This window comes from Perca flavescens, chromosome 10, assembly GCF_004354835.1.
Source record: "Perca flavescens isolate YP-PL-M2 chromosome 10, PFLA_1.0, whole genome shotgun sequence".
Classification (NCBI taxonomy): Eukaryota; Metazoa; Chordata; class Actinopteri; order Perciformes; family Percidae; genus Perca; species Perca flavescens.
This window is the reverse complement of record NC_041340.1, coordinates 20,506,673-20,525,899: the sequence shown is the minus strand read 5'-3', so window position 1 is coordinate 20,525,899 and position 19,227 is coordinate 20,506,673. Positions and strand designations below refer to the sequence as shown.

The following is a 19,227-nucleotide window of genomic DNA, read 5'->3' as shown; positions in this document are numbered from 1 at the left end:
CGTAATATAAAGTTGAGATTGACCTGTCAGGCAAGCCGATTTGGTCCTTTCCTGTGAGCGCATGCTAGGCTAACATTATAGCTCCATCTTTACGAGTTTAAATTAGCGAGGAAACAACGCTCGCTAATCCAAAACAACATACAATGACAATTTGTGCCGGATTGTCTCGATTCTGCATAACCCGGTTATGAGTGGAAATGGAAGCGTTAACGTTACTTAACGCAACTTTGTTTTATTGTTAGCCTGCTAGTGCTAGCCTCCATTAGCTCAGATAGCTAACTTTAACGCAAAACAAGCACTCGGTTATCAATGCTTATTTTGAGCCAAATCTCGGATGTTATCGCACGTCTTCTGTAGCGCTATTGAGTCCAGATTAAATGCGGTTGTTCTATGAATTCACTTAACACTGTAGCAAACATAGCTAGATAGGTTAACCGCATCAGCCACGCTTCTACTAGCTAGCGTTAGCTAACGGCAGGCTAACTAGCTAGCTAACAAGCAAACCGGCCAGATTTGTGACACGCTAGTCGATTTTGTGGACATGTTAGATTCCTGATTTTAACTGTTAATGCCTGTGTTTTAATCCTACTCCCTGCACTGTAAACTATAGTGCCAACTAAACGTACCGCGTCTTCCCAGTTCTGTCTATTGTAGGTGTTGGATCCTAGGGATGTCGCCATTTTGCAGAGTGCGAGCCAAACGGGCCAAAAAAACAACGACGACACAAGAGGTGTCAGACCACAATGCACCGCGCCAGAGAGCCACGTTTCACCTTAGGGTGTCGCCCTATTTCAATAAACTATCAGGCATATTCAAATTAGAAAAATAATATATAAGAAGCAAATATAATTATTGGGAAAGTATAACTACTGGCTTTGCACCAAAAGTGACTCTAGCAGAGTTTTGGGTATAAAGGTGTATCGGCCTATGTGTCTTTGTATAACTGTATCATTATCATTTTTGCTGTAGTAAACCTAACTCTCATAATTCAGAATACGTTACACACAGTTTAAAGCTATTCACTTTATGCTACTTTACATTGTTACGCCATGACATTTTAGAGGTATACTTTTAACTCCATCAAATTTAGCTGACCGTAATATAGTTTCTAGTTATTTTGTGATCAGTTTATAAAATGTGGTGTAATGTTCTTTAATAAACAACCCAACAGTAACAAAGTAGCCTAGGCTTATTCAAGCTTACAGCTCCACATTGACCAGCTACATTGTCAAAGTGTTGATATGTAATGCATTAGTAATGAAAAACAATAACACAATACAACTTATATAAATAACATGACACCCTGATAGCCTATCTTCACTTTTTCACACTTGCTGATAACTAATAATTTAACTTTAAATAAGCCTAGATTTTGAGGACTTTTAATTGTAACAGAGTATTTTACATTCTTATAGTACTACTTTTAATTAAGTAGAGTTTTTTTTACCACTGCATGTGTGCGCGCACATGCGTGCGTGTGTGAGTGAGTGAGTGAGAGAGAGAGAGATGGGCTAACTGGCTGGTATCTAAGAGCTTGTACCTATAAGCCAATTGTATAGTCCACTTACAGTTTATCTATCCACCTGTTCAAATTCAGGTCAGGGTGTCTTTGCTGTGTGAAACTCCAATTAGCAGGGCAGAGGATGTTTAAGATTACGGATGGGCATTAAGCCCCTAATGTTTATTTAAAGGCAGGGTGAGGTTGTGGAGGAGTCAAAGGACAAGGATTAGACATATAGGCCTGAAGAGCTGGCAACTCTTTCCTAGGGCAGCTACCATTCAGGAGGTCAGAAAAGAAAGTCTGCTGTAGGCTACTTTATTTCCAAATGAAAAACGTTTCTATATTCTTCGGTTATTTGTGATGTTAGATTCAGTGATTTCACAATATAATCAGTTGCAACACTGATTACTGATCAACAATTGCTCCTGTGTGATCATATTTCCATGAGAAAGGGTTCAACTGAAATCCAAAACTGGGTGCACAGCTATGTCTTGCCCTGTGTCTTGCCATGGATTTAGTGGGACACTGTGGTAAACCTTCCGGGCATCTCCTGTCATGTGATGTCGATGAGACAGCCAAAGCTGTTTTGAAGAACGGCTTTGTCTTGGGTTTAACCACTCCGTAATCAAAATCACCGACCTCACAAGTCACAAGGTCAGTGAACATAGGTGTACTATTACCTCACAGCTGCTCAATGGCTCAGAGCTCAATATATTATATTCTTAGAGTTGTATTGATGGTTCTGTTGATGTCTATACGTCCCTATGTACGCTGAAGGATGAATGCACAATTGAGGCCTATGTGTTCATTTAAATTCATTTTTAGCCTATATTTCATACTCATTTATCTGTTGTGCTGAAATGGTGAAATTGGTAAAAGCCAGCTCTCATTTTTGTTATTCAAGATTGATGATGTTTGTTGTCCAATAATCCTACATCTACTAATGTTGAAGCAATAATCTGTGCCATATTTGGAGATAGTCCCCTCAAAAGATAATGAAAATATCAATATAAATGTAGGGTAGTTCCTTAGGATGTCATAGCAGTAGGCTACCTTGATCTACCTTGATATCCTATAATAAGGTCACTATGACTGAGAGCATCAATGACATTGCATTTGTAGTAGCATTACTGGAATTCTAAAGTGATTTTTTTATTAAAGTAAATAAATTTATTAAAGTCCATTTCCCTTTGATGCAACACCGATAATACAAGTTTTATTTTGTGTTTAGGCGCTTGTTGTGTAATCTGCATGGTGTGGTGACTAATCAAAATCATCATGACTATCCCTGAGCTCCTGGTCCTGTACTATGTAGGTATAAAAACTTTCAGAATAATCCCAGTATAACTGCACACTTAAATCCAAGTGTAGGCTTATAGTAGAGACGGTCCACTATAATCGAGTAGGCTACTGAAGAGCACGAATACAGATAAACCTGTGCACGAACATGATCGCACAGTGATTTCTTTGAGGAGTTGTGTAGTATGCATGTATGCGCATATTAGAGACAAAAAGGTGCCGTGGTGGCGCCTCCTGTCGACAGTTATGGGCTACTGCCGGTGCACTGAGCTGCAGAAAGAGAGGGGCATTCTCAGATTTCCCGATTTCTCCCAGCCGAGCCGAGTCCGCTTTGCCGCTTCCACATCACGGCCGACAGCAAACCGAGACGACGACATGCGCCCAGTGTGGTTCAATCCCCTAACTATCCCAACCGGACTGTGTTGCTCCAGATCCGCCTAGACTCAAACGAGGTGAGTACATCGAGACAACGCGAGTCTCGTCGCGGTGTTTTCGCACATGTTTGGTAGGCTACACGACCGAGAGCCCCGCCGCTCCGTCTCCCAGGCCAGGCTAGTGAACATTGTCTGGCGCAGACAGAGAATGAGGCCAGTTTCTCGGCCTGACTCTCTCCTGGCTGGAAACACAAGCCCCGCTGATATAGTGGAGGCTCGGTGCAGCTTGCAGCTCGTTCGTATGGCAGCAGAGAAAGGCTAACGTTATTTTTTTTAAGCGCGTCAGGTCGAAGTTTGTGCTCCGGATAGAGCTGTGTCCGGCTGCTCTGGTCTGTGATTTAATATCGGAATTCCTTTATCCAGCCGGATACCGTAATGCAGCACCAGCGACAAGCGAGGAACTTGTTTTTGTAACTTTGTACCAGCTGCGATGTATAGAGTAGGACTAGGCTATAGCAAATGCTTGCCTCAAGTTAGCTTTAACAGTTTGGCAACACTGTGACAATGTAACCACAAATGTAACAGTCTAATGTCTCTCTTGCAATGGAAAGGCCAAACGATTTTGTGTGCAAATGATGATTAAAGGTCGATAGGACTGTCTGCCACCTAATCGAATAGTACTGCACATGACAGAGGTGGATAAAAGCTCACCATGGGAATGCAGCGACCGCTTTAACATTATTTAATTTGTCCAAATGATTTCAGCGAACTTAATTATCACCAGCGATGACAGCTCTGTGTTATGACAGATGATGCATCAGACTGTTATGCAGCTACCTGTAGGAATCATCTGCAAGTTGATTATTACAAACATTGGTCCTCAGATTTTAAAACTATTTTGTCCTAACTATAAACTCTTTGTGTTGGGTGGGAACATAATGCTGACTATGCCATATCATTCTCCAGTTTTAGTTTACCAAAAAGCAGGGCACTGTCAACAATGATACACCCAGTTTAAAGTGTTTTTAATATGTTGTTTATATGTGGCATAGTGGCTGCTGCACAATGCACCAACGATGCAGTGCCCTTTCTTAAATAAGATCTGTATTTACTGCATGAGGCTGCTTTGTTACTCTTTGTTGTTTAGCTTCACCTAGAGAGCTGCATCTATTAAATACTATAAACACTTGACTTTGCTCCGTAGCAAAAAGGGGCAGTCCAGACCTGCCTAAAATCTGTTGCCTTTGGGTGTGTGTGCGTGCAAGCGTGCACCTATGTGAGTAAGAGATTACTAAAGGAGCATGACTCACGCTCAGAATGTATTTGGCAAAGTCATAAGGACTTTTCCTCCATTTCGCCTCAGCTGCAGAAGACATCCTTGTAAGTGAAAAGTGCTGTCCGTCTGGTTTTATGTGTATCATGAGATTTATTTGACCAATGCTTCAAATTTTTCTTATTCCAAAGCCATGTGTTGTTTATCAGATGTTCCACTCATCATTTGGAGAAAAAATAAAAATGTAGAGCTTATTCCATTTGCAGATTAGATTTAAAAAAAAAAAAAAAAAGTGTGGTTGCTGTCATTTGTTTGTCACATTTGCGGAGAGCTGAATCTTAAATTGTGTTCTATTTATCTGTCCCAACTGTTTGTCTGGTTGTTCTAACCCTCCATCTGACTGCTCCCACTGGCTGCCAAACATGCTGTGATCTAGCGCTTTCAGTTGATGAAGGCTGCCGCTGCTGCCGCAGCCATTTGATCATGTATCAGCATCTCTTCGCTTAGATATGCCTGTGAAATGCTGCGACTGGGTTACAATGCCTACACATGGAGGTTGATAAAATACTGTGGGCATGACAGTATATGACAGATGGCGTCACCAAGCGATGTTTGGCCATTTATCAGAATGAGACCGATGATCACAGACAATTCGTCATTTTAGATTTTTGGCTTGAATGGGGAAGTGTAAGAAGCATGTTGTTGTCAATCATAGCTCTGACCGCTTTGCTGCAACTCATCGCCACATGAAGGAGGATGTACGTTTAATTGTAGTGCAGTCACTATACCATCACATTTAATGCTACACAAGGTAACTGTTGGGAACTTCAGTGCCCAACAACATGCCAACTCTTGTATTTTTCCATGTCAGTGCCCCTTGTATCCACACTCAGTGTGTGGGGGGCAGACCTCTCTTTAGAGTGGGGCTGAAGCCAGGCATCTTTCCAGAAATCAAGCCCCCCCCAACCCTCTCTGCTGGGTATAAGCGCTGCTTTGTGCCACAGTACTGCTCCCTATGGTTCTTATTCATATACTACTACAACACCACTGGCTCCACTAGATACTGGAATTTACAATTGGAAGTGTACCCAAAATAGCCTGCTGTTTGACAGACAAACTGAGATGTTTCCTCATTAAGTCAAGCTTTTGGATTAATACACCAGAATGCAAGAGGCAGATTGTACCATTGTAGCCCGTAAGGTAGCTTGTATTGAAGTGCGTTTTTCTGCCTGGAATGTGTTTGCGGCATTTGTTGGCTTAGGCTATGCTATCGTGAGGGGTATTGGAGAGCATGAGTGGAGTAAATACATTTCAAACAGCACAGCACAACTGAGTATTAGCAAATGATCCGATCGCATCTGTAATCCTCTGGAAAACCTGGAGAGTTGTTTTTGAATAGTGCTAGCCTCCATCAGATAGTTGGCAGGCACTGGGGGTGTCCACATGTGTGACTGGCTAGGCTAGCGGCGCGGCTGAATGCTACAGTATGCAGGCAGATCAGATTACTGAACGATTAGCCATGGCCTCCTATCCCCCGGCCCAGGGAAATGATTTTCCACTGTCATAATTCTCTAGACTGAATTACGCAGGCCAGTGACTCAGATACTCAATACTACAGGCCTGAGTACTGCTCTGCATAACTGTTGCTCTCTGGAGAGAGGAGATAGGTTGAGAGTGGTTGTACCATTCTTGCATTAGAGGACAAAATAGTTTTCTAATTTGAATTTCTAGTTGAGCTCTGGTGCTTGTGCTCAAGCATGGAAGGTAGTGTGACCCAGCATTAAATGTAGCAAAGAGTTCATGTCCATTGTGATGTTTTACCCTTTGGTTGGGACACAAAGGAGGCAGGAGACAGCTGGAAAACACTCCCAAATCTCTAAACTGTCCCTCACATGTCCTTCTATTGTGAGACGTACGTCAAATATGTGGGCACATGTCAGATGGACAATGAGGCGGTGTAAATCAAGCAGGCCTCTAGTGGAATTTTGTTGAATGGAAAGATAGATGAAGAGAAAAAGTGGGAGAGGCTAGCCGGTGGAGGTAGGACCATGTTTCCAAGGTGCCTACCCCCTGAGGCAGGAATCTGATACATTCCAGAGGCTCCTGTATCCAGACGAATAATGGTGACTAGGGTGTAGCGTTTCATCAGATGACACATGATGGGAGTGTGCTGGGAAAGTAAGAGCTATGTCTTAGGCTCCGAGGTAGCCAGCTCTGGTTGCTTGAGGAATCGGGGAAGTATGTCAGAAGAACAGGACAGGTTATGTGAGAGATGGATTTATCCACAGCCGAAGACAGCATGGTTTTTTTATAGCTCTTCTAGTTATCACACCCCAGCCCACTCACCACTGTTTAGATATAGACATTTACATAATTGTAGGCATTTAGTTGACACTCCGTTGTATTAGGCCCATTGAGGCAGTTAAACTGGAACTTAAATGACTTCTGACAAATAACCAAAACGTCATTATATCCTGCTTGGCTACTCTCTAGACAAGTTGTGGCATGAAGCTTTTTTCTTGGTCTGTGACTTTCTGAGAACTGTCTGACAGTAACATGACATGTGACATCTACATGTAAGACAAATTCACCTGGGTCTAGATCAATGCCTGTGATGAAACTGTATCAGGAACCCAATCTAATTTTCAGTTTTCAACCCCAGAAATTAGTTCTCGCTAGCTCCTAATCTAAGGGGTATTTATACTGCAGACACAGAAATATACCCTGTTTTATTTAGTGGTCAAAAAACAAGCTGTCGGGTGTTAATGGACTTCACCTCAGCCATTCCGATGGACCCTCGGGGTACAGCGCGTTCAAGGGAGCTCTCAGCACTGGCCTATTAATGAAACCATTTTCAGAGATGGAGAGATGGAGTAATGAGAATGCACCACTTCACTGCGGGATATTCTAACCCCGTCCTCATCATAAGTGCTATCAGTCTTGGATATGATTGGATTAGTTTTTTTGTCCTTTGTCCATTTAGCCATTTGGAAGGCTCGTTTTCAGATGTGTTTATGTTGCTTTAGTGTTGCCTTGAGACATACATATAGTTTATAAAAAGGAACTTTGAGCATGTTCTATTGGGGTCAAGGTTTTGTACTAGAGCTGGGCAATATATCGATATTATATCGATATCGTGATATAAGACTAGATATCGTCTTAGATTTTGGATATCGTAATATCATAATATGGCATAAGTGGTGTCTTTTCCTGGTTTTAAAGGCTGCATTACAGTAAAGTTACTTACCAGACTGTTAGTGTTTTTATTATTTGCCTTTACCCACTTAGTCATTATATCCACATTACTGATTATTATTATTTATCAAAAATCTCATTGTGTAAATATTTTGTGAAAGCACTAATAGTCAACACTACAATATCGTTGCGGTATCTATCGATGTATTTGGTCAAAAATATTGTGATATTTGATATTCTCCATATCACCCAGCCTATTTTGTACTATTACTAGGAGAACAGGAAATCTGTGATGACCTGTTCTGTGTAAATGTTACTGTCACATTGACATTAGCCTTACATCATTGAACCTATGGCTTGGTCCTAAAAGCTTTCTGATGTGAGCACGGAAGGCAGACAGGTGGAGGGGGGGGGGGGGGGTGGTGCTGTCTGTATGTTTACCCAGTTGTCTCGTGTCCTCGACCGGGTCTGGCTGCACCACAGATGCTACACACATACTCTCACCTACTCTAGAGATGATGTGTGTGTAGCCCAATGCTCACGCACGCCTCAAGTTGTTTACCATGCATATAATATATAAGTGGAAAGCGTAAACCGTTTAGTGTTTCCATTTATTATTATAATATACGTTATTATTTTTTAAATAAGGTTTCTTTGTGTAATATTTAAACTGACAAAAACTGCTAAACTTTCATTTCATTTTATTGTACAATGTGGATGCTACCTTGCTTGAAAAACACTTTACTAATATGCACATGTAAAATGCAAAATGACTTGTTTATATTATCAGTATCAACACTGATCAAATATACACTCAGTTGACAGTTTATTAGGTACACCTAGCTGAAATGAATGCAGTCCCACAATAACACCTTAAAGCGTAACTCTCGCCAAAATGCAACCTAGGGTCTTTTTGCGAATTTACCCGCGTCATCTTTTGTTTAAAAGCATATTTAGGACGGAAGTGCCACTTTTAAGATTTACCGTATTTTCGGTCAAATGGCCTTTTGAATGGGAGCGATAGGGGCACTTTTATGCTAGCCTCAAAATAGCTATTTTCAAAACCCTAAGAAGGCTCGACATAACATGAAACTTTGCTCAAGCATCACCAGGGGATCTACACCTTAACGAAAGCATTGACAACGTTGTTTGTGTACCCAGAGTTTACTAAAAAAGGTTTTGAACAACTCACCGTAGCTCTTGTTGTTTCCGGCCGCTACCACCTCGTCAGTCAAAACGAGTCGATATACGAATGCGAATGAACGGACTCCATAGGAGGAAATGTCATTCTTATATGAGGCTCCTTTTTCAACTATAAGGTCAATATTGTTTTTCACTAACGACAGAACAATGAATTATCCGTGCATTTATATGGAACTAAGGTTTAGGAGCTTTCCGTCTTTACTCTCATCCCTGTTACCTTGCATTCGGAAATCAACTGTTTTTGATAAAATGGCTGTGGCCGGAAACAACAAGAGCTACGGGGAGTTGTTCAAAACCTCTTTTTAGTAAACTCTGGGTACACAAACAACGTTGTCAATGCTTTCGTTAAGGTGTAGATCCCCTGGTGATACTTAGAGCAAAGTTTTATATTGTGTTGAGCCTTCTTGGTGTTTTAAAAATAGCTATTTTGAGGCTAGCATAAAAGTGCCCCTATCGCTCCCGTTCAAAAGGCCATTTGACCGAAAATACGGTAATTCAAGTAGCGCTTCTGTCCTAAATATGCTTTTAAACGAAAGTTTGACTCGGGTACATTCCCAAAAAGACCCCAGGTTGCATTTTGGCGAGAGTTACGCTTTAAACCTTGTGTTGACTTCGGGTCAAATTGACCCGCTTTCAATTTTTGTTTTATATCAGAAAATATGGGATGTAGAAATAAGCGCTAAAAATGTGTAGAAGAAAAATTTTATAATTTAAAACGTTGGGAAAAGCAAAAACAAACTGAAAAAAAGGTGTTTTTTTTTTTTTTTTCAAGGTTGACGGGAAACAATTGGAACAAAAGCGGAACGTTGTAACATCATGAAGATGGGAGTCATTGCAGAGCTGATGTATTAGTTTTAGTTAGGTGTACCTATTAACGGACAGTAAGTGTTTAGTCGGTGTCCTTGTCTTCTTGTGTAGCTGCCTTTACGCTGTTTGACTGTTTCTTCCTGAAACTTAAACAAGACCACAGCTGTGACCTGATGATGACAGGAAGACCACGTTCAATGATTACCAACTGGAGTTTGTGTTTACCTTGCTGTCGGGATAAGCAGTGATATTGTAGCAAAGTGAGGAGTAAATACCTACACCAGGTCATGTAGAGGTTTCCGTTTCCCTTTGTTTGCCTAGGATGATAGAGACTGTTGTTGTTAGCCTGGAAAACGGCACAACATAAAAACGGGCACGTCTGTGACTCGGCCTTGAGATCAGACCAGGACGGAGCATCGTGGCCTCCCACCAGGACAGCAGGACTGACTAAACTTTAGCAGGGCATCTGGGGCCCAGTGCCCCTGTTCTCTTCTTTTTTCCCTCTCTCCCCTGTCTCTTAGCCTCAAAGCAGACCACGCCACCACACCACAGCAAGTCATCTGGTGTCCAGTCAGCTCCCATCTGCGCGTGCATTTGGCTTCACTGCAAACAAAGCATTGCGGCCTCCACTACGTCTAAACCGCTCAGCCCTGCTATCTAGCTTAATCTGTGGGTGGAAACTATGAGTGCATTCCCAAGGTTATGGGTCATCTCCATTTCAATTCATTAAATTGCATCGAGGTGTTGAGAATCCACCGTAACAAACTGACCACAGCTGATGGCAAACCTCTTTTCCATTTTGAAGTGCTGAGGTGGAAAGAATTGTAATGGTCCCGACCCGAGGTTTAGCTGCTGGCAGCTCCAAGCATACCCCTCCACTGATCCATGGCGGTGCCATGTCTGCCCAGCCTGTTGTCTCTCATCCATCCTGGGTGGGTGTGTGTGTGTGTGTGTGTGTGTGTGTGTGTGTGTGTGTGTGTGTGTGTGTGTGTGTGTGTGTGTGTGTGTGTGTGTGTGTGTGTGTGTGTGTGTGTGTGTGTGTGTGTGTGTGTGTGTGTGTGTGTGTGTGTGCGCGTGTGCGCGTGCGCACGGCTGTCCCTGTCCATGCAGGACAGGTGTTGGCAACCCCGAGGTCAGTCCAGATGCAGCTGGGGCACCTAGACAGGAGGACGACTGGAGACTGCAAATGACAGCAGGATGAATGGGCTTTGTTTTGCGATGTTTTAGCCAGTTTTATTCAGGCGGTGCAGCTTTGAACGGGGTCAGTTGTGATGGTCAGGTGGTGTAACGGCTGGCTGCTCTCAGCGGGACGTGCTACAGTCGCAAGCATTTGGTCCTTACAGAGAAGCTCGGAGGCTGTTTGGCTGAAGAAGCTAAACTAAAGGAACCATAGTGGGGTGTGCAAGCCTGCAAACACAAACACCACCCTACCCCCTCTGTGAAGTGTTAAGTGGCCGGATATGTTTGGTGAATGGGACACAGGTGTCTGGGCCGGGCTGTGTGTGCCTGACCAGAGGTCTGTGTTTGTTTTCTCTCCATATTGGCCCCCAACTCGCTGCTGTTACTCGACCAAAGCTCATTGGCTCTCAATGGGCCGGGTTGGAGGCCCCCTCTTTCTTTCTTTCTTTTTTTTTTTTCGTCTACTGTGGGACTGAGCAGCGGATGAACTTGAGTCAAGAATCTCATAATGAAATTCAAGACATCCCACATCACAATGTTGAGGCTACACATTGTGCGAACCTGGTGCTTTTTAGATTCCTCTTTCTTCCTTTATTCCTCCATTCATCCCTCTGTTGCCTCTGTTCTACCCCAGCAAAGCAGGCGTTTGAAGTTGTCAAGACTGTGGCTTTACTGCTGAGTCCTCAAAGTGCTTATGTGACAGGTAGAGAAGAGCTGGAGGGGAGTAATGGGACTCCCACACAGTCCACAGCCTCCACAGTCTCCATCCTCCACGCCCTTGTCTCCCACTTGCCTCCCTCACACAGGCGTAGTGTCTCTGTGGTGATGTCACTGCACTGAGCTCCCCTTTGTTGAGTAACAGCCTAAAGGTGCGCTGTGGGTTACGAAGAAGACACAAACACCGCCACCACAGTCCCGTACTGTACCTCACCGTGGAGCGCAGCAGGGTGAGGTAATGAGTTGTTAACCCCTCAGCCACCTCCATGTTTGGACGCTGCACTGTCAGCAGTGGTTGCTATCCCCACCCTGATCTGATTGTTTGAGTAAACCTGTGGCCTCTCCAGATGGCCAGGCCTCCTTATGATAACCATACAGTTAATATCTGGCCCACATAACGCTCTCCCAGCATCCTGCCCCCCCGCACGCACACACTCCGCTTCCCACAAACTCTGCTCTCATTTCTCGTTGCCACCCTCTGTGCTATTGTCTCTTATGCCTTCTCCTGAGTGCCCTGTTTTATTTCTTTATTTCACTCATCTTTTTAAATTCCAGAATCCATTTATTTTGTCCCTAGGCACAAAGGGTGATAGCTTGAGACGGTACAGCAAATTAAATTTGGTCTCCCTCTTTTGCTCCCCTTGGACGTGCGCATGATGGAACTGTAGAAGGAGAACGGGAGCAAAGAAATCTGGAGGAAAAAGCCCATTTCCCATGCATTACTGTCTCTTTCCTCGGGGTCTATAGTGGAGTTGCACCAACACCTCTATCGCTTTTTCCTTCTTTTTTTTTTTTTTTGTCTCCCCGTCTCGATCTCACTGCTGCTGTTTCTTCTCACACAGCCTAACCTGAAGGTCTCTATGCTCTTGCTACCACTGCTAACTCAATCTGACCCAGTTGATTAGTTTGGGTCTAGTGAATCATTAATCAAGGTTATCTAACTGTTCCTATAATGATTCCGCTGTGACTCGACTGTCAGAGAATCTCTGCGTTCGTAGCCGACCGATTGAGCCTCATGCTTTTTGCTATACACATTTGTACTCTATCATAACCCATCTTGCAAAAAAAGCATTGACCCTCAAGCTAGACTATATGTTTAATAGGTGTGCCGTGCACTGTAATATGTCATTGTGTCAGAGCACAATACGAGGACTAAGTGCACTGAATGCAAATTAATCTTGTGGGATGGCAGCAGCTGAATAGAGTGTGGTTTTGGGAAAGGAGGGGAGCAAAGGGAGGGACAGAAGGAGGGCTAGTAGTGGCAACAGAGAGGAGAGGGAGAGAAAAGAGCATGTGAGGAGGAGGGGGAGGGTTGTGGGATGTAGTCATCGCCAGGCCCATTCATCATGCAATGCCTGCTGGGATGCGCTGGGGTCAGTCCGGCACAACACAATTACAGCCTGTTCTGGTGTTGTGCTCGGCTCCACTGTGTTCCGACTATGTTCTGTTGTCTTTTGTTAGATTCCCTCTGTTCTACCTCTCTTGTTTTCCTCTCTGCTCTGTTCTGTACGCTTGTGTTCAGTGACATCTCTTTTTTTTTTTTTTCTCGCTACATATTTTTAAACTCGCTGCTCAAGCTATCACTTAATGATCTGCTGCAGTTCTTTGAGCAAAACTTCTCAATTAGCTGAGCATTTGTTGTATTTTAGTTTGTTTGCGTCTTAAACTCTCTCCTTTTTGTCTTTTGCAATTAATAGGCATATTTCTTTGCTTGTGGTGTAGTTGCTTGTCGGGCTGCTGCACCATCCGTTGCGCAGCCTTCTTCTTTTATCCACATCTGAATCGCAGCCACTAGCTTGATTCATGTGATTGACAGGCCTGGTTAGAATGGGGGAGTGAGTTTTTAGTAAGCATGCTGTTTACTCTGCTTCCCTGACAGTCCTTGATGAGCCTACAGATGTTTCCAGAAAGCTGTAAATATCTGCTGTGTGCTCTAATATCAGATGACAACAACCTATCCGATCGTATGGATATCTCTGCCTGGAACCTTTTTTAGATGGTCTAAAGGCCTAAATGAAATCATCACGCAAGGAGCCGACGGCAACATCAACTTTTGAAGGCTGATCCAGACATCTGTGTTAACATCATAGTGCATGGCGGCACTTTATGTTGTCAAGGTGGGATCTGTTTCTGTCACTGAAAACAATACATGAGAGACGGCATAGATTCCCCGTATATATCTTTGTGTGTGTGTGTGTGTGTGTGTATGTATGTGTGTGTGTGTGTGTGTGTGTGTGTGTGTATGTGTATATATATATATATATATATATATATATATATATATATATATATATATATATATATATATATATATATATATATATATATATATATATATATATATATATATATATATATATATATATATATGTATATGTATATATATATATATATATATATATATATATATATATATATATATATTTATATATTTTATATTATTATAAAAATTATTTTGAAAAATATACATGACAGGTATTTAACATTTGGATGAAAAACAAGCATTTCTTTTGTGATTAGAAGATGTGTTACTATGGCTGCAACTAACAATTATTGTAACTTAATAATTCATGTTCCCTAACATCTAGATGATGTCTTCTATGATTTCCAATCAAGAGTCCAAAACCCTAAATGCTCATCATATCATATGTGACACATTTTTCACGTCTAAGAAGCTGTAACTTGCAAATGTTTGGCGATTTTGCTTGAAAACAATTAATCATTTATCAAATTTGCTGTTATTACCTGCTAGCAACTAGTTTTCTTTCAGCTTTATATAATACGCTATGTAATATATACTTTGTAATGTAAAAAAAATGGCATCATCAAATATTTATAGGTCAGATTGAGTTTCTGTCTAGTGTATGTTATGGAGGCTTAGTTAGTTAATGAGATATATGCTCCAGCTCTGGTTTTTGATGTTTAATGATGGGGCTGCTCGTCTTTGGTTTACATTTGGATGTCAAATTCTGCCTTTAATAAATGACATTAGTACAACTGGCCCCATTTCTTAATACATCAAGTTGATTATGGTGAAATAGTTTGCAGTTAAATTAGCTTTTTGTCTTTTTTAGATTGTTCTTTCTAAGCCTCACATGTAATTCCGATGACTAAGCCAAAGACAAATCCTTGAAATGACAAATACTCAATGTTCTTTTAAAAATGCATTCTTGGCATAAACAGGCAGTTTATTTTACAGCATGTGGACCGTGGGGAATTGTGGGTTTTTCTTAAGCTGTGTCTGAGCAAATTATTTCCAGTAGTTGTTGAAGGATTTCTCGTAACAGAACAGAAGACAAACGCACCCAAAGGTCCCAGAAGTTCACTTGCTCGCTTAGGATGCATTGGGTGGTGCCTTGGCTGACGAGAAAACTAATAGGAAGACCTAAGATTGACTGAAAGAATGACAAATCGTGGCCAGAAAATGCAACGGTTTAAAGTACGGAGCATCTGGAAACAATTTTAAACAATGGATTGTCTTTAACAGGCTCCACGTCAAACTGTATGGATGCTTCTCCTTCCTGACTATCTTAAGTTTCGGCCTCCTGAGACAAACTTAGGAAGGAGTTGGATGACAGAAAGATTGACTTGGCGTTCTTTGATTTGACATTCATCTTAAAATTCAGCACTGAACCTCGTGCATACTCAAAAACTGGTGGATTGGCAGAATGAGGCAGTTTGTTAAAAAGATTTTATAGGTCGACAGGGTAAAATCATATCCTCATTCCAGTCATGTCAGCTGTGGATAGCACATAGCACATCTAATCACTTACATACAGTATAAAGGACGAACTGATCTGAAAAATCCATATACCCCTACACAGGTTATCATTCCTTAGATAAAGTAAGGGAAAAATATATATTTATAAAATGAAATGCAACCTAGACCATATAGCACAAAGGAGGTTATCTCTTTTTAAAGCCAAAAGTAGATTTCTTATAATTGGTCACTGCTTGGCTCTAATAAACAGATAAGCCAAGTGAAAACTACAAGAGTTTCTTTGATTTTGAAGTGGCCTGTGAGCTCTTTTATAATATCTACCTCCAACAATAAACCTGGCAGGATTGTGTTATCTAGGACAAGTTCTAACCACATCCCACGGCGACAGTCTGGGTTGCCTCAGCGGCTCCCCAATCTGCAGACGCAGCGGCCTGTCTGTCGTCAAGTTGTCTTCTCTGTGCCCTAATGAAGCCGGGGAGATGTGACGACAGGCCTCACATTACACTCTTCACCTAATTGTGTTGATGTGAGACTGATATTAGCGTCGTGGTGGTTAATCTTCCCAGTGAGGGGAAATGGCGGAGTCATCAAGGGGATACGACACTGCTAATTAGACTTGTGTACGCTTCCATGTGTGAGGGGAGAGGTGGGTGTGATGGAGCAAGCAAAGAAAATGGCTTTTTCCCCCCCATTTCTTTTTTTTTTTTTTTTTTTTTTTTTTTTTTTTGAAAGTTTGTTTTATTGATTGAACAGGCACTGAAAGTAACTTCAAAACGTGGCATATTCTTTGAATGCTGTGCTGCTTAATGACGACAACCACTTTGTAATGAGGGACAACTGGGGGGGAGGCCTCAACGTTCATTACAGCCTGGCATTTTTACCCACTCCACAAAACACCATCTTGGGGAGTCTGAAATTAAAGTCATTTGAAGTTGCACACAGAGCAAATGGCCTACTGGTACAATAATGCTGTTTTTTGACTTCATCCTCCCCCGAGGAAAGCTGTTAGTATGTTTGACTGATTAGGGCCTGCAGCCACCAGCCCTCAGTTAGACAGAAGACACAGCTTCAACCCTTGCTGCTGGAAAATCAAAAGTAATGAATTAGTGATAAAGGTTTTAAAGGCAACACCATTAGAGCGGCAGTCAGGAGGCGGTGGACTGCTTTATCCTTGCAATTTGCAGAGTAGTTAATTTGTAGTCTAAAGGAATACAAGTGAAATGCTTTAGATTTCTTTTTCATTTTCTTTCCTTTAATCCTCTGCTTTTCTTTCTCTCTCCCTCCGGCTACCGGGGACAGTAATATTAACCCCATCTCCGCTGTCCTCATGTGACCTAGGAGTCTTCTCCCGTGAGGAGTGGTCAACTGTTCTGCCGCTCAAGGTCTCGAGCCTCGCTGGAGCTCGTAATGCATAATGACTTCATTGCTCGAGGGTGGGAGGATCAAATAATATATTAAGATTGTGTTGCAAACTGTCACGCTCCACTTGGGTTGAAAAGTACTATGCCAGCAATCTTTTTTTTTTGCAGAGTCATACTGTGATAGGCTTTTATTTTTTTCCTTTTCTTCCAAAGGCCTTGTTTGATTTTGTATGGGATTTCAACCGGTTGCCAATGCCATCCACACCACTCTTCTCCTACGTTGACCATTAGCACACACACTGCCCATATTTGTCAGGCTGATAGTGACACTGTTTTCCCCATTGGCCACCACCCAGTCCATCTCTGTTAGTGGATGGAGCTCAGTACTGTCACCTGAGGGATAAAGTGTGTGGTGGAAACTCGTATCCCCTGAGGTATGCAGGGCAGATGCAGACCCTCCGTTGGTTCAGCTGTTGTGCCCTGTGCCGACAGGGAGGCCACAGCATGGCTCCGTCTCTGTTATTGGAGGAGTTATAGAGCTGGGTGAGATATTTACGGTTTGCTGTGAGGTTTTCATGCCTCCTTTAAATCAGAATACAGACTCATGGTGGTCCTTCTGCAGGGGTGACTTTATTTACCTATGTATTAAATTATTTGCATTGCTCATTGGTAAGTAAACATCTAATTTCAACCTGTAGGATTTGTTGTATCATCTGTTCCACAGCAAAAAAAACATGTTCTTACCGAACAGTCCGTCTTTAACCTCTTGTGTGACATTTTTTCAAAGACACTTGTTAGTGGTTATGGTTTTGTTGAACATGGTGGCTTGAGGTCAGTCCACTTGTACTGCTGACGGCAGGGTGCCAGTGTTTTTCCACCACTCAAAGCACTAGAGTCTAAACAACAGACCCAGTCCAAGTAATAAAAATCGTACTGTACAAACTGTGCTACAACTGAATTTATTACATGAAAAGGATGGAAGAAGAAACAGAATTTACCAGTAATTGGCATTTTTACATCTTTAATTCCGCTGGTATTTTAATAACTTGACGGCAATTTTGACCCTGCTCCCTTATTATAAAGAGAGCAAAGGTTAAACCTCTAGTAATGAGTAAAACTGGTGCCTTTACTGCCCACACATTATAGTACATTGTGTTTCTAGCTGTTGAGCTTTTCCCCTTGTCTCAGAGGTCCCTTAAGGCTCTTATATACTAGACACAGCCCAGCTGGCGCGTGCAAATGTGACGTCATGGGATCGCCGTGACTATACCTGCGCTGGTGGTCGCGACACTAGTTGCAGTCTTCTTCTGAACAGCGGTGGCGCTAATGAGCAAAGGCTACCGACGTTGCTCTTTCTACGGTCTCGAAGAAAAAGAAACAATGGCAGAACTGGCAGTAGCATTGCCGTCAATGCTTTGATTTGATTCAATGACCTATTTCGTAGAATTAAGCCTTTTATTCACCATAAAAAAAAACTCATCTTAACCCGGTAAGTTTACAAGACAGACTTGCAGTCACTCTGAGAGTCCTGGCATCCGGTTGTCGTCAAACTCATTCAGGCCTCCTGTTTCCGCTTTGTGCGCGACCTCTGCTCGCGCGCTATAAATTGGGCGCGCCGGCAGGATATTATGTCATTTTGACGTCACGATGGCGTGTGCCACCTTGGATGCGTCTAGTATATAAAAGCCTTTAGTCTCATCAAGTGGTGTGGTCCTAGTGCTTCAGATAGAGCGAACATCTCAGTGACCTCAGCGTGATGTGCACACCAACCTCGTCACTTTCCCTAACCTGCTTCCATTATATATATATATAGTGACAGTGAGCAAAGTGATGGGATGACACAAGGTCTCGTCAGTGTGAGATCGGTCTGTGACAGCTAAATAAGGAACATCTCTCTCTCTCTCTCTCTCTCTCTCTCTCAGCTATCATTTCACCTTCCCGCAGCATCGCCCCTTTAGATACGACGGTGACTTCACCCTTGCATAATGGAATCCAACCTTCCTTCCCGTTCGTCTTTGCTCTCATCAGCTGCTTGCTCTAATTAGATGAGGGTGATTTCAATAAAGTTACTGTCGTCCTCACTCCATTAGTTATATTAACACTCGGATTCCTGCCCCGGAGTGGTCTATCTATCCTCCGCCTTTCACCAGGGGGGCCAATCCTCTTCCTTTCATGGATCTGTGTAACCTAGTTACTGAGGCCCAGCAGGGGAGGCCAATCAATTAATGAACAAAGGAGCCCGCTCACTGAGCAGCGGCGCGAGTCTGGGACTATAAACAGGGCGCTCCCAAAACATGGTCGCTGTCAGTTCAGTGCTCCTCTGATGGATGTTGTTTTGCGTGTCTCTGAATACTATTTCAGAAGAGCCTAAGACGTGCGGTACACTCGCCGCAGCCAACCTGTCTTGCGCCAGTGTGACTTCATGGGAGCGCCGTAACGGTTTGTTTATACTCGCGCGTGGTGGTCGCGACAGTAGTTGCAGTCTTCTCCTGAACAGAGGTGGCGCAACTGAGGAAAGGCTACCGTCTTTGCTAGTTCTACGGACTCGAAGAAAAAGGTAAACAATGGCAGAACTGGCAGCAGCATTGACGTCAATG

General features: G+C 42.7%; 2 protein-coding genes across 2 annotated transcripts in view; one reads left to right on the top strand and one right to left on the bottom strand.

Moving 5' to 3' along the window:
- Positions 1–766, bottom strand: part of rbm22 (RNA binding motif protein 22) — a 6,389-nt gene extending 5,623 nt beyond the window's left edge. The window contains exon 1 of the mRNA XM_028589201.1: positions 627–766. Coding sequence (XP_028445002.1) covers positions 627–680 — 54 coding nt within the window. The 5' untranslated portion in view covers positions 681–766. The remainder of the gene's footprint in view (positions 1–626) is intronic.
- Positions 767–2,987: 2,221 nt separating this feature from the next.
- The window catches only part of ndst1a (N-deacetylase/N-sulfotransferase (heparan glucosaminyl) 1a), a 44,456-nt gene continuing 28,216 nt past the window's right edge, over positions 2,988–19,227 (top strand). Inside the window, exon 1 of the mRNA XM_028589081.1 lies at positions 2,988–3,252. The gene's annotated coding sequence lies outside the window, so the exon portion shown is untranslated. The remainder of the gene's footprint in view (positions 3,253–19,227) is intronic.